The following is a 16662-nucleotide window of genomic DNA, read 5'->3' as shown; positions in this document are numbered from 1 at the left end:
ACTCTTGCTTACTCATGTTCAATTGCCTGAGCACATCAGAAGCCCCTATGAATTGGACAGTGTTTGAACATTTGATTTAATTTAGCTGATTTTTAAAATTATTTTTAATATCTTTTGGTTATATACTGCCTAAATTCATTCCTATTCCCAGAGAACCATCTCATAGAACAAATTTTGTTTCAAAAGAAAAAAGAAGAAAAATACAGATAATACCATTTTAAAAAAATCTGACAATATATGAAATGTTCTACATTTGGGGAGATTCCTGCTCTATACCTCTGAAAAGGAGTATGTATGTGTGTGTGTGTGTGTGTGTGTGTGTGTGTGTGTGTGTGTGTGTGTTGAGGGGATTTAGCTCTCATACGTCTTCTTTGGGGCCATGCTTGTTTTTTATAATTTTTCAACATTCATTTTCACTTGTTTGGTGATGGTAGTTCTTTGCATCTCATTATTGTAGTGATTATGTGTATTACTTCCCTGTTTCTTTCTATTTCACTTTGCATCAGTTCATCTAAGTCAGTGTTTCTCAAACTGTGCTACTAGGAATCTTCAAATATCCAACGTTTGTGTTTCTTTTGAAATGAACCTGGTATTTCTTGTTAATCTTCCAGATATTGTCTGAAAACTGTTTTCTTCAGTAGAAGCTCTGACTCCAAGGGTCTAGCTATTTTAATCACAACTTTTCACAAGCTTTTTAATTCCTTCTTCATATTTATACCTCCACTGGCTAGAATAGGTTCTGGTACATAGCAGGTGCTTCATCAGTGCTTATTGATTTCTCCAGGAGAACAATACAGAGGGAACTTCAAATGATGCAGGTAACATGGCAGAACACAGATTAAACATCCTGATGTTGTAGAGATGGCTCTTTCTACCTGGTATGGAAAGCTAGCACTTTGAGGATCCCAGAATTCTGTAGCACCCAAGCACGGGAATCACTTATCACCTAAATGCCCAAGCATCTGACTTACATTCGCCCATGCTTGTGACAAATAAGAGCAGATGATGAACCTCAGATAACTGAAAGTGGAGGAGGCAAGTCTAGGTGTGGTTTACAAATCTTGCAGAATCTCCAGAGAACCGAAGCTTCTCGGCAGATCCCATGGAATCTAGGCATTTGCCAAGGCAGGAGTGTGACTGCTATGACAGCCACCTTGTCACTGCATAGATTCTGATATGGTAGGAGGCCAATTCATGAACCAATCAGAAATAAAGTCATTGCATTTGAACCATGGCCTTCAGGATTTTCCTCAAATCCCATTTTTTCTTTTCTTTTGTTTTGTTTTTAGAAGGAACCTTAGGGAGTGTCTGGCCCAACCTGTTAGCATTTCAGGAAAGGCCACTGTAGGCTCCAGTAGAAGTGATGACTTACTCTAAACCAAAGGAGGCAGTGACTGGGCTGGGAAGCAAAATCTGGCCTTTTGGTTGTGAGCCCAGGCCTTTCAGCCCTGTACACTCTGAATACAAGCAATCAATGCCATTGTTACAGGAGGCTTTATAGAAGAAACTGAAAAATACCTGCTTTGGGCAGAGCTGTATAGTCATTTCTGGGGACTGTGGCATGTTAACTAATGCCCATTCTATGATCTCATGGAGCTCAGAATCAAACAGAAGAACAATTTAGAATTTAAGAGACTTTTTGCTTCAGGTTGTTAATGCACAAATCTGTCACGCTAACCAGGAAGTAAGGTGGTGGGGTGGTGGGAAGCAGAACCAAACAAAATACTGTCATTTTAGGGATCAACCCATTTAACATTCTTTTTTCAATGATAACACTGCTGATCTCCTGCCTGATTTTTTTTTTTCTTCAATACTTCCCAGGAAGCACATTTCACTCTGACAGCTCTCATAATTAACAATTTTTTCTTATATCCAATGAAAAATTGCCTTTTGCCATTCCCACTAATGGCTTCTAATTCTGCTCCTTGGGATCAAACAGATTTTGTCTCATTCCTCCTTCCTAGCAACAGGTGTCCAGTTGAAGGCAATCATCATGGCCTCCCTAAGACTGAGCCTCTCTAGATAAACATACATTGCCCATTCTTTACAGTTTCTTAATAGGGCATGATTTGGAGCTCCTTCAAAGTGTTGGCAGAGGTGGGCTCTGGTGATTGTGATATCTCCTTCACAGCTCCTAACGCTTCAGAAAACTGGAAACGATGAGAAGGTCGAGGACTTAGCAGCACACCTTTAGTTAGCTCTGTGTGCCTAAGCAGTGTGTGTGTGTGTGTGTGTGTGTGTGTGTGTGCAAAGAAGGCTTGTGTGTAAAGAAGCCTTTACAGATGAGGACTATAGGATTCAGAGAGTTCAAGTTATTTGTCCCTTTCTTTCCATCATACCAACATGGCCATCTTGACTAACCACAAATGACCTTAGCAGATCACTAACACATGTCTAGTGCTTTAAAGTTTACAAAGCATTTTATATAGATGACCTCACAACTCTGTAGCATAAATGTAGTCATTATTGGGATATTGCACATAAGGAAACATGAGGCCTCAAGAAGTTAATGGTCACACATTTAATGAGTTATCTAAGCAGGATCAGAAGCATTCTTGACCCCAAATCCACCACTGTCTCCATTAGTCTGCACCGTCAATTTCAGTGTCTCATGCATCAATAACTCCATTTCTTCATCTGTCAAAAAAAAGGGGGGGTTGAACATCTAGCTCAAAAGTTTTGTACTCCTTTCTATAGCCATAGAAAGTGGGCTGCAGACATGAGATGTAATGAGATTCTTGTCTATTTTAAGTCTATTCTTGCTTCCCTTAAATTAAAATCCATAGCAAATGACTCCATCATTGTCATTTGAAATTTACTTTTATTTTCCAACCTTGTTTGGCCAGTTAAAGCTCATCTCTCTCTGGTATGAATTTTAAGAGTGTGTGTGTATGTGTGTGTGTGTGTGTGTGTGTGTGTGTGTAAAGGAGGGGGGCAACAACATATATACAAGTATATAAGCATTCATTTTCCTGCTTGTGAGAAATGTTGAACAAAATATACTGAATTGGTCAAAATGAAGTATACATTAGTGGAGTAATGGAAATATAGCCTAAGATCCCTTGACTGTGCATATTTGTTCTTGTTCTCCCACATATTACCTTTAAGTGTCAATAAAAACAAAAACAAAAACAAAAACTAGATGGCAGAGAAGTGAATGTGCATAATAATTAAGGAGAGTAGCCTAATTAGACCCAAGCTATTGCAATCCTTGGTAGCCAAACACTGCCGCATTTATCCTGTAGGTTTCAAGTTAACATACATCGAAATTTTAGCCAGGATTCTATTAATACTAATTAATAATAATAATAATTATATATGCATGTATTACATATATAATTATATAAGTAATCCATATATGTGTGTGTGTATGTGTGTGTGTATATATATATGTGTATATATATATATAGAGAGAGAGAGAGAGAGAGAGGTGTGTGTGTGTGTATGTGTGTAATCTGAGGGGTAAGTACAAATAGTACAAATACCCTTGGATTCCTGGTCTTCTGTTCACTCATCATACTTATTCCCCTGGGCAACTTTTAGTAGGAAAAGGAGTCTTTAGTAGGAAAAGAAGCCAAATATTTCAACTGTATTAACAAACTGGGACTTGAAACTGAAATTGAATGCCAATGAATTTCACTTTGGCTTAATGTAAAGGGAAATCAGACTTACACTGGGCAAAGACATTTTAATCACTTTAAAATTGTAAAGGAGATTTTCCTTTTTGAAAAAGGAATACGAAAATGAAAGCTAGTATGTCTCCATTCCCCTCCACCATCCTTTTGGAAATAAGAAAAAAAATATCATTCTTAAAAATGAAAAAAAAAAGCCAGGGGAAATTGGCTAGATAATCTCCTTGTAACTAATTCAAAATGAATTGTATTTCCTTATATTTTATAACAATTACTTTAATTTATATAATTTAATTAAAAATCCCACAGCATTTAAAAGGAGAACATTCCTAAATATAGCAATTTTCTCCAGTGTTAGAAATTTCTGTTAACAGAATTGTATTTCATTGTGGCACTGTTAGAACTTGTATACTATTATGTATGCTATTTCTGGCTAATGCCCATGCCGAATATATCCTGTCCCAAGTCCTAAGAATATGGGCTCACATGATCTGGGTTCAATACCTGGGAACCCACCCAAGAAGGTCCTTTTCTCTCTCTGGCTTGTTACACCCCTATGTGGAATTTAATTCAGAACAACTTCCCAGTAAACTTGGGTGGAGCCCATTTCTAGGATTCCCCCCAAGTGGGTAATGGTGTCCACAGTTCTGGTAAAAGAACCCAGCAGAATAGTCTTTATTTCATTTGACAACAAATGAAGACAATAGAAGTAAGACATAGTAGTACATCAATGGACACAGCTTGAACTCTCCTTCAAACTCTCTAGGAATCCATTAATCCCCTTGCAAGGCAATGGAACTAGAGAGGAGTTGGAGGGCCTTTGGATTCCCATTGACCCAATCTTTGATTTGATTTCTGTGAGCTCCTCTTTCTCATAGAATTCTAACCAATCCCACCCCCCAAAAAATTATAGTAACACCCTTTGGTTTGGACTTCCTTTGGAAACTGAACCTATTTTGAGAGCTTCTGATCAGCCCGCTCCTTTACATCAAATCTATATTCCCTAAATAAATCACCCTCATGGTGGATAGGGTTGATTTCTTCTCCCAAGTCCACTCTTCAAAGATATTAATTTTGTCCTTTAGCTGAAGGGATCATTTCAATACTCAGAGAGTTGCTTTTATTTATTTCTCTAGAAAGTCCAATGCCACCATTCTTAAAATTAAGAAATACTGAACTTGTGATATCCAAGGAGGCAACTCCCAAATTAATTCTACCCAGGAAATCTCCTTTCTCTAGATAGAATAATATCTATTGTGATTATTCAGCCTAAGAAATCCAAAGTCTTTCCTCTTCCTTTCCTCCCTAAACCAGAGATTAGAGATGTCCAGACAAGGTTACAGGTTGACTGACTTACTCAGTGTCACCTCACAGTACTAGTATTTGACCTCTTGGACTGTGTAGGTAAGCTTTTGTAATCCCCATATGCTCCTGCTTCAAGGCAGCCCAGACTAGTTCTAAGAATGATTGATTGTAAGAACAGGGAGACTGTGTTACTCTGCACACTAGAATAGAGTTCCATTCTCTTATGAGCAGGTCTGTCCTTGGACAGTGAAAGGAAAAAAAAAGTCCAAAAATATGACAGGAAAAAAAAATGGCTTACCTTTTCTGTCAGTTCACTGTCATACAGCTTCCAGAGAAGAAGGCACATCCCTGGACCAGAGCCATCAACCGGCCAATCATCTTGGAGGCAACCCCAATCACTGACAACCAAACAGGAGCTGTTCCTGTCCTCTAAACAAAGCACCTAGGTGCATGTCCATATGGCATAGGGAGATCCCCAGGTCAAGCTTCCATATGACAGAAAGCAAAATTTTAAAAGTAATTTGTTAATGTATACTTTAAGCTTTGATTTCCTATTACAGGATTCAAAATTTCAAAAATCATAGTTGGAATAGATCTTATTCAATTCTAGTTCAAACAATAACGAGGCGGGGGGGAACAACCTGGCACATTATGCCTCTCAAGTAATCAACCGGGCTTCACTTGAAAGAGAGTGAGGGATATAAAATTTGCTACTTCTCAAGGTATCCTTTTCCACTCTTGGGTACTTCTCATTGGTGGAGTTTTTCTTTGTGTGTGTTTTAGTTCTTGCTTTGTTTTTTTGTTTTTATTTTTGTTTTGTTTTGTTTTTTAATTTAAATGTGTGTCTTTTTTTTTTCTTTTTGTTTCCAACTTTTACCCATTACTTTAGTTCTGTTGTGTCAGGCCATAAAATGAGAATAACAAAATTAGAGTCCTTGAAATGCTTGAAACCAGCTTCTCTGGTTTCCCCTAGCCCTTCTCATTTCTTGTCTTAACGTTTCCATTTTCTACTCCTGATTCTCTTGAGACCTGAACTTCAGACCCTTCACTCTCCTGGTTGTCCTTCGTTGTCCATTCTCCTGCATGCCAAGTTCACTCTACAATGTCAGATCTCTCTTTCATTAATTTTTGTCAGACTGCCACATCACATTTTTTGACTCCTACCAACCTTGCAGTTCACTAAAACCCTCAGCTCTTTTTCAAACAAACTACAACGTAACCATGTGTCCTCAATTTTGTACTTTAGAAATAAATTGCTTTAACTCAGGTGGATGATTTTACATTTATTCTTATTTCTTATAAAATTATGCTATTTGGTCCTTTCCCTTAGTCTTCCAAGATCATTTTGAATCTTTTCTATGTGTATTATTGTTAGCCATTTCTCCCTCTCTACCTTGTATGATTCACTTATTGACATCCATACCTTTATCTCCACATCTTTCTTTACATATTTGTTAATGCCAATCAGCATTTACTATACAGATAATCAAATGGTAGAAATGAAAATATATGTATATACATATATTATAAATGTTCAGTATATTAGAAATAATGGATAATGTCTAATATATTTGAATTTCTAGCATTTTTGGATAGGAACACATTTCACTTAACTGAACTAAGCTGATTTAACATTAAGTTATTCTGTCATGTGTAGTCAATGCATTGGATGTTACGTAAGCCAACAAATAAATAAAAATAAAACAAAAAAAATAAAACAAAAAAAGCACTTTACCTTCCATTCTTTCACCAAATGAAGTGCCTTCAGGATTCTTCTCATTCCGTGACTTAAAACCTTACTTTTTTTTTCTTGTATTCTTTTTTTCCTGCTGGGCACCTTCTCTTGACTCTTTCTTTTAATGACTTGCTACTTTTCATTCTTGGTAAGGTTCCTATTGGTCATTCATCTGGTTTTCATCTCACTAGCTTCTCAGGCCAATAATTAGAATGACAACATCAAGCAAGATCATTAATATAGGAAAGAGGAAAAAAAGGGAAATGACCCCATCCTCCACCTGATATTTGCTGATTCTGTAAAAGAATGATACAAAGAGGGGACTGAGGCTCAGGACCATTACAGGGCAGCTTTCCTTGGCTGGTAGCTTTCTTTAGCACCTCATTATTTCTAAGCCAAGGTGGCAGCAGTTTCATATCCAATTGTTTCTGGGCAATCCATGGGCCATCTTAAACATACCCCACAGTTTAGGACTAATTCATTAACCAATCTCTCATTTCCTTAGCGTGAATCAGCAGTCACATCTCATGTCTCCTTCAGAGTCTTGCTCTTTATACTCTTTGTAGAGGGAGGGAGTAATGAAGTCAAGATTTCTACACCCCAAACTGTTTCCCTCCATTTCTTCCCAAACCGTTTGTCTAGAAGATTACTGCAGGCCACAGGGTTGGGAGTAGTTGGTATGCTGAGGCAGCTGCTGTGCTGATAGAGAGCAATGCCTTGAAGGGAATGATTGGGGGTTGGGACTTTGAGCCCTGTCAGTGTCAAGGACAGAAGGGAATTTGCCATTTCCCCACAGTCTGCATTCTCACAATCTCTGAGGAAGTTTATTAGTTTTTCTTACTTTGCCTCTTTTCATATTCTATCACCAACATTTGTCACAGGAACTTGGCTGGGTGCCTCCTGGCTGATCTCTCTAATGGGCCATACTTTTAATGGAAGTTAAAGTATGTTCTCATAAAGGTTTGAGAAAGAAAATTGTTCTGGTAGAAGGAAGGGAAAGATTGAATGGAGTAAATTATCCCACATAAAAGAGCTATTATAATGGAGGGGAAAATGGGTGGGGTAGGGTGACTTGCAAAGCTTAAACCTTACTCTCATCAAAATTAACTCAAAGAGGGAATAGCATACACACACTTGGATACAGATATCCATGATAAAAGAAGGGGGAGAGGGAACTGATAAAAGGGAGGGTAGACTGGGGAAGGCTGTGATCAGAAGTAAAACACTTGTGAGGAGGGGAAAAGTGAAGTACAAGAGATGGGGAGGGGGATAAAATATGGAAAATGCTGTAAATGTAAAGGGGGTGAACTCACCCATAAAACAGAAGTAGAGAGCAGAATAGATTAAAAACCAGAATCCTACAATATCTTGTTTACAAGAAACACATTTGAAGCAGAGAGATACACACAGGGTAAAAGTAAGGGGCTTGAACAGAATTTATTATGCTTTAGCTGAAGCAAAGAAAGCAGGGGTAGCAATCATGATCTCAGACAAAGCAAAGTCAAAAATAGATCTAATTAAAAGTGATAAGGAAGGAAACTATATCTTACTGAAAGGTACCATACAATGAAGTCATGTTAATGTTAAACATATATGCACCAAATGGTATAGCATCTAAATTTTTGAAAAAGTTGAATGAGTTACAGGAGAAAATAGATAATAAAACTGTATTAGTGGGGGACCTCAACTTTCCCCTCTCAGATAAATCTAACCAAAAAAAAAATAAGCCAGAAAGAAGTTAAGGAGGTGAATGGAATTCTGGAAAAGTTAGATATGATATATCTATGGAGAAAACTCTAGGGAATAGAAAGGAATACATCTTTTTTTTTCCCCTCAGCAGTGCATGACACCTACACAAAAATTGACCATGACATAAAAATTGACCAGGACATAAAAACCCCAACCAAATGTAGAAAAGCAGAAATAATAAATGCATCCTTTGCAAATTATAATGCAATAAAATTACATTCAATAATAGACGATGGAAGGAGAGATTAAAAATTAATTTGGAATTAAATAATCTAATCCTAAAACAAACAAGTGGGTTAAAGAATTAATCAAAGAAACAATAATTTTATTAAAGAAAATGACAACAATGACAACATACTAAAATTTATTGGATGCAGCCAAAGAGATACTTAGGGAAAAAAATCATCTCACTAATTGCTTACATAAAAAAAAATAGGAAAAAAAGATTAATGAATTGGGCATGCAAATTAGAAAAAAAAAAAATTAAAAATCCCTGATTAAGCACCAAATTGGAAATCCTTAAACTCAAAGGAGAGGTTAATAAAATTAAAAGAAGAAAACCATTGAACTAATAAATAAAACAGGGAGGTGGTTTTATGAAAACAAAAACAAAATGGATAAACCATTGGTTTATTTGATTAAAAAAAAGGAAAGAAAATCAAACTACTGGCATCAAAAATGAAAGAGGTGAGTTCACCACCAATGAAGAGGAAATTAAGACAATGGTTAAACATAATTTTGCCCAACTATATGTCAATAAATTTGACAATCTAAATGAAATGAATGTATATCCTCAAAATCATAAATTACCCAGATTAACAGAAGAAGAAATAAAATACTTAAATAACCCAATTTTAGAAAAATAAATTTAATAAGCCATCAATGAACTTCCTAAGGAAAAAAAAATCCAAGTGAATTGTATCAAACATTTAAGGAACAATTAATTCCATTACTACATAAACTATTTGTATATTTTTTAATAAACTATTTGGAAAAATAGACAAAGAAGAAGTCCTACCAAATTCCTCTTAAACACAAATATGATGCTGATGCCTAAACCAGGAGGAGCCAAAACAGAGGGGAAAAAATGTAGACCAATTGCCCTAATGGATATTGATGCAAAAAATAAATAAATAAAATATTAGCTAAAAGATTACAGCAATATATCATGAGGATCATACACTATGACCAAGTGGGATTTACACCAGCAGTGCAAGACTGGCTCAATATTAGGAAAACTATCATCATGATTGACCATATCACCAACAAAACTACAGAAACAGTATGATTATCTCAATAGATGCAGAAAAAGCTTTTGGCAAAATACAACACCCATTCCTATTAAAAACACTAAAGAGAATAGTAATAAATGGAGTCTTCCTTAAAATGATAAATAACATCTATCTAAAACCACCAGCAAGCATTATATGTAATAGGGATAAGCTAGAAGCATTTCCAATATGGTTAGAGGTGAAACAAGGGTGCCCATTATCACCACTATTATTTAATATTATACTAGAAATGTTAACTTTAGCAGTAAGAGAAAAATAAAGAAATAAACTGAAGGAATTAGAACAGGCAATGAGGAAACAAAACTATCACTCTTTGTAAACGATATGATGACATACTTAGAGAATTCAAGAGAATCAACTGAAAAAAAAATACTTGGAATAATTAACAACTTTAGCAAAGTTGCAGGACATAAAATAAAACCACACAAATCATTGGCAAGTCCATATATTACTGACAAAGCCCAACATCAAGAGATAAAAAGAGAAATTCCATTTAAAGTTACTGTAGACATAAAATACTTGGGAATCTACCTGCCAAAACAAAGCCAGGAACTATATGAACACAATCACAAAACACTTTTCACACAAACAAAGTAAAATCTAAATAATTAGGGGGAAAATATCAGTTGCTCATGGATAGGTTGAGCTAATATAATATAAATGACAATCTATCTAAATTAATTTACTTATTCAGTGTCATACCAATCAAATTACCAAAAAAAATACTATTTTATTGAGGTAGAAAAAAAAATAATAACACAATTCATCTGGAAGAACAAAAGGTCCAGAATACCAAGGGAATTAATGAAAAGAAATTCAAGGGAAGGTGGCCTAGCCATACCAGATGCTAAATTGTATTATAAAGCAGCCACCATCAAAACTACTTAGTACTGGCTAAGAAATAGAATGGTGGATATGTGGAATAGGTTAAGCACACAAGATACGATAGTCAGTGACTATAGGATTCTACTGTTTGATAAACCCAAAGACTCCAGCTTCTGAACAAAGAACTCACTATTTGTTAAAAAACTGCTGGGAAAACTGGAAAATAGTGTGGCAGAAACTAGGCCTAAACCAACATCTTACACTGTATACCAAAATAAAATCTAAATAGGTACATGATTTAGATATAAGGGCTGATACTATAAGCAAACTGGGACAGCAAGAAATAGTTTACCTGTTAGATGTATGGAGAATGGAAGAATTTATGAGCAAAGAAGAGATAAAGAACATTATGAAATGCAAAATGGATAATTTTGATTACATTAAATTGAAATGGTTTTGCACTAACAAAGTCAATGCAACAAAGATTAAGAGGGAAATAGAAAACTGGAAAAGAAGTTTTACAACCAGTGTCTCTGATAAAGGCCTCATTTCTAAAATATATAGAGAACTAAGTCAAATTTATAAGGATACAATTCATTTCAAGTGACAAATGGTCAAAGGATATGAATGGGCAGTTTTCAGATGAAGAAATTAAAGCTATCTATTGTCATATGAAACAATGCTCTAAATCACTATTGATTAGAGAAATGCAAATCAAAACATCTCTGAAGTACCATATCACACCAATCAGATTGGCTAATATAACAAAACAGGAAAATTATAAATGTTGGAGAAGATGTGGGGAAATTGGAATATTAATGCATTGGTGGTGGAGTTGTGAACTGATCCAACCATTTTGGAGAACAATTTGGAACTGTGCCCAAAGGGCTTTAAAACTGTGCATACTATTTGCCCCAGCAATACCACTTCTAGGTCTGTAACCCGAAGACATCACAAAAGTGAGAAAAGGACCCACATGTACAAAAATATTTATAGCAGCTCTTTCTGTGGTGTCCAAGAATTGGAAATAGAGGGGATATCCATCAACTGGGGAATGGCTGAACAAGTTGTGACATATGAATGTAATGGAATACTATTGTGCTATAAGAAATGATGAACAAGCAGATTTCAGAAAAACCTGGAAAGACTTGTATGGACTGATGCTGAGTGAAGTGAGCAGAACCAGGAGAACGTTGTACACAGTAACAGTCACATTATGTGATGACTAACTTTGATGGACTTAGCTCTTCTCAACAATTCAAGGATCTAAGACATACCCAAAAGTCTCATGATGGAAAATGCTATCCACATCCAGAGAAAGAACTATGGAGTTTGAATGAAGATCGAAGCATACTATTTGCTCTTTTTTTCTGTTTTATTTTGTTTCTTCTTTCTTGTGGTTCCTCCTATTGGTTCTAATTCTTCTTTACAACATGACTACTGTAAAAATATATTTGATAAAAGTGTATATGTAGAGCCTATATCAGACTGCAAACCACCTTAAGGAGGGATGTGAGGAGGGAAGCAGAGAGAATTTAAAATTCAAAAGCTTATGGAAATGATTGTTAAAAACTAAAAATAACGAAAAATAAATAAAATAAAGAGGTAGTTATACAAAAAAAAGTGTATTGAAGTCTCAGTGGTTACTTCCCCACTCTGTATTAGGGTACTGAGGCCCCAGAAGTTTGCCAATTACTTCTCTCAGGATTCGAGGGGGTAACTGTGAGGGGTTGGGGATAGTTTCTTCATATTATAACTCATGGTTCCTACTCTCACATTCTCTGTTGATTATCAGTTGACATCAATTAGCCATTCAGAGTTAACTATCATCTAGAAATGAGTATTTATTTAGGTAGTGTACAGTTACATCCCCAGTTGAGAGTGATACATTCTCTTTTGTAACCCTTTTCATACCTATGGAGACTGAGCTCAGTCTTAGAGAGCACATGTGGCAAAGGGTAACTCATGACTCCTGGTGGCTCAAAGTTATTATTTTCTCTTTGTATGGTCCTTGTGAAGCATAACTTCCTATTCAGCTCCGTGTAGGATCCTAAAACAAGCTTCCCATAGTATGTTGAGGTGATCCTTAGCTTTCAATGTGAATTGGTTTTGGAAGTTCAGAATGATTGTCTTATTGCAGAGAGGGCCCAGTTGATATTAGCTAATATACATTTACAGTAGATCCAGTTAGCTTGCTTTTATAATTTCTTCTAACTCCATTCTGTAGCATGTAAGAGTAAAGGGAGGGGGCAGATGGTGGGTGTGTAATCCACTTTCTTAAGTGATATTTTCCTTTCCTCATTGCACCCATTTGGTACTGAGCTGACCCAGAGTCCAGGTCAGAGAAGTCAATCTGCAGCACCCTATTACCAGATGCTACAGTTTGATTTATCAGAGAGTAGCCTTTGGGCAGTGGCTTTGCTTTCTGACTTTCCTGAAGCTGACTCAGAGTCCTCTCTTCTGTTTATGTCTCCTTAGGAAAATCATCTATTTCACCTTGAGTTAATTAACTAAACTTTGGTGTTTTCATGTAGCATTTCTCTATGTAAACAAGAAGATGGATTTATTATTACTTTTTTTTCTCATGGAGCAGGAAGAAGAACATGCTATTCCATGAGCTAAGTGTCTAAGGCTGAAAAAATGGTCTTTGAAAACAATAATCTTCGGGCTTTCATATAGATTATTCATTATCTTCACTGAAGCTGTGTCACTTGCAAACATAATAAGAATAATAAGAGGGATAGGAAATCTACCTGGATGCACTTGGCATGGGGAACTTTTGGATGAGAAACTATTTTTCTAATGTTGCTTGGCACTTTTCATACAATATAGAGTTTTAGACAGTTGTCCAGAGCAGTGAGAGCATAAGTCATTTGTCCAGAGTCACACAGCCACTATGTGTCAGAGATGAGACTTGGACCAGGTCTTTCTGATTCTGAGACCAATTTACTATATGCTACAACATATCGCCTCCCAATGATGATCAAATGATGATGATAATGACAACAATGAGCTATAAATGAATGGAGATTACCAGAGATGCCAGGACTGGCTTCAAAGCACAACCAAACACAAACTTATTTTATGCTAGTGATTCACCCTGTATTCACAGTATACACTAGAGAAAACTAGGCCTTCCATCCCATTGTGTCTCTTTTGTCTCAGAGACTGCCTCCCTCTATACACCTCAGATGTGAACTCAATCAAACTAAGAATCCAAAAGCATCAGAATGAACCACCCTCACTGTGAACAAACAGTAAATGCCACCAGGTGTTTGATTTTTTAAATGGACTATTTTAACTTGAAATTGTCATGTTTCCAAAATTATTAAATTATAACAAAAACAGGAGTTCAAAATAGTATGCATATTTGCATCAACCCAAGATTTCATTTGGTTTAAGTTCTTGGTAATAAAGAAAATCGATCTTGGTTGCAGTGAGCAGTGAGAGAAGGTTATCGAAAAATTGACCTTTCAACAGAGATGACAAAGACCATCTAATGCTGTTGAATCCACTGAAGAATGAAGTAAGGGTAGTTTTCCTGAACTTTTATAATCAGTTTCTTTTTTGGTTTTCCAATGTGTTCGGCTGAGATCAACAACCAAATCTCTGGCCTCATCTTCATTCTTATTTCTTTATTTCATCTCACTTTGGCAATGGCTAATGACTTTAAAAAGTGGAAAGTACCTTAACCTAGGTTCTCTTTTTCTTATTTCAAGGAAACTTGCTGTTGTCATACTTCCCAGGATTCACTGTCATACCTCCTAGGATGCCCAAGCTTCTCTAAGTGGTGGGAACAAAGCAGTTATCAGGGAAAGAACCAGCTGTAAAGAAGGATTTTTGGTCATTTGTGACTGTTATTTATTCATCAGTAACTCTAAGTATGGATAGAAGCTCACTAGTCGTGAAATATGGGTATGCTCTTTAGAAGGTAGAGTCTTACAGATAAGAGTCAATGCCCTAGAAGAACCACAAACAGCTCAGGACTGCACCAAACACAAAATACCCTGTCCAAGGTGTTGATGCTCACAATTCATTTTTAGTTAGAATTAAGGTGGATTTGGTTTATCTCATCCTTCTGAAATCTTGTCTACATTAACTTCACATGACTTCATAAAATGTCTGTGATTCACTTGGTCAGTTTGTTTTTGTTTGTTTTCATCATAATGGTGACAAATATCTTATTGAGTCACTGGGTCAGCCAAGGGTCACTGCCACCATGACATACCCCCATTCTCTGTGGTGTGCTTAAAGAGCTAATTTATATTAGGTTTTAGAATTTCTCCATGTCCTGTAAAGCTTTCCAGGAAGATTTTTTTGTAATATGGCAGCTACAAGAGCCAATGCTATTTGAAGACTCATCAAGATAGGCCAATAGGTATTCTAAAGCCAGGCAGGTAATAGTCACATTGGACTCTGCCCTGGTCAGGACATATTTGGAATTTTGTGTTCAATTCTGGGCACCAATTTTAGCTAGGAAATTGAAAAGGTAGACAATATCCCAAGGAGGGCAAACAGGAGAGAAAAAGGGTTTGATATCATTCCATAATGGGATTGGATATAGATAAGGGGGATCTTTAATCTCAAAAATTATAAGACATTGGGGAGACATGATTGCTAGTGTTCAGATACTTTGAGGACCATCTGCCACATTGAAGTGAAATGAAACTCGGTCTTCTATGCTCAAAAAGACCAAACTAGCCCCAGTGGGCAGAAGTTATCAAGAGAAAGATTTAGGTTTGATGTAAAGACTGATTTCCTAAGACTTAAAGCTGTCCTAAAGTGCAGTGGAATACTATGGTAGGTAGGGAATTCTCCATCACTGGTGTGTCTCAAACAAAAACTAGATGGCTACTTGAAGTTTGATCATATAGGAGACTCTTTTTCAGATATTGGTTAGACTAGACAGCCATCGAGGACTCTTCTAGCTCTTGAGTTTCTCTGATTCCCTTACAGAAATTCAACTTAACAAACACATTTATGCCTGCCATGTTCAAGAAACTGGACAAAATTAATGCAGGAAATTGCTTACATTTTAAAAAAGGCAGAATCCAAGATGTTCTGAGCACTCTTCATTGGCCAGAAAGTTTTTGTGTTGCCTTAGATATTTCAGCACGTGGTGTTGCATTATGTTTGTCTTTATTCTCTTGTGCCCAAGGTAAACCAAATTGGTGATGCCATTTATAGTGTGCCATGGAGCCTGTGACAAGGATACTTATCACTTAAGTAAATAAGTTTGAGAGTTGCAGTGTAAATATGGCTCAGCCTACTTTATTTGTCTGTCATGGAGATTAGTAGGACATGTGGTTTGAAAAAATTACAACTGGAGGAGAAGAACTTCCAGTCTAATAATGCTTTATATTCTTTGTGAGTCTAATATGGTTCACTGTCTTTGAGACTTTGCTCAATCAAGTTTGATTTGTCCTTTCCAGGGTGACTCTTTCAGCACTATCGAATCGAAGTAACTGCTGATTAATTCCTTCCTTTCCTATTTTGTGTCTCCATTTTCTTTTTTTCCTACAGGATGTTTTCACACCTGAGTGCAAATTTAAGGAATCTGTCTTTGAAAACTACTACGTCATTTATTCTTCTACACTTTATCGTCAGCAGGAATCAGGGCGAGCTTGGTTTCTGGGACTCAATAAAGAAGGTCAAATTATGAAAGGAAATAGAGTGAAAAAAACCAAACCCTCATCACACTTTGTCCCTAAACCCATTGAAGGTAAGCGAACCCTCCAACTTTTTCTCTTGGTGTTGTTGTTATTGTTGTTAACTCTTCATTAAAAATAATTACTCTTCATTCCAGAGATGGTAGTCACTCCATAGTCACCAAGTCGACTGTGGAAACCTACCAGAAATCCTGGGTCTGAATTCTGATTCTGCTATTTGCTACTTCTCTGATTGTCGACAAAGTATTTCACCCCTTGGTTTCTCCATCTGTAAAATGAAGGAGTTGGGCTAGAGCTGCTCCCAGCTCTCAACTTGAGAATTTCTGATCCTTTGACAATGCCCCTTAGAGCTGGAGTTTGTGTCTCCTTTCCTGTTCCCTGTGAAAAGGAAATATGGGACAGCCCTATTTCAGGGCCTTTGGAAGATTCTCAAATGATCGAACTCATCGCAAAAT

At 36.5% G+C, this 16662-nt stretch overlaps 1 protein-coding gene across 1 annotated transcript in view; it reads left to right on the top strand.

The window, feature by feature from the left end:
• Positions 1-16662, top strand: part of FGF12 (fibroblast growth factor 12) — a 232616-nt gene that overhangs the window by 201295 nt on the left and 14659 nt on the right. Inside the window, exon 4 of the mRNA XM_027848835.1 lies at positions 16062-16260. Coding sequence (XP_027704636.1) covers positions 16062-16260 — 199 coding nt within the window. The remainder of the gene's footprint in view (positions 1-16061; positions 16261-16662) is intronic.

Source organism: Vombatus ursinus, unplaced genomic scaffold, assembly GCF_900497805.2.
Source record: "Vombatus ursinus unplaced genomic scaffold, bare-nosed wombat genome assembly UNPS02006874.1, whole genome shotgun sequence".
NCBI lineage: Eukaryota > Metazoa > Chordata > Mammalia > Diprotodontia > Vombatidae > Vombatus > Vombatus ursinus.
The sequence above is the reverse complement of the archived record's forward strand: the minus strand, read 5'-3'. Positions and strand labels throughout refer to the sequence as shown.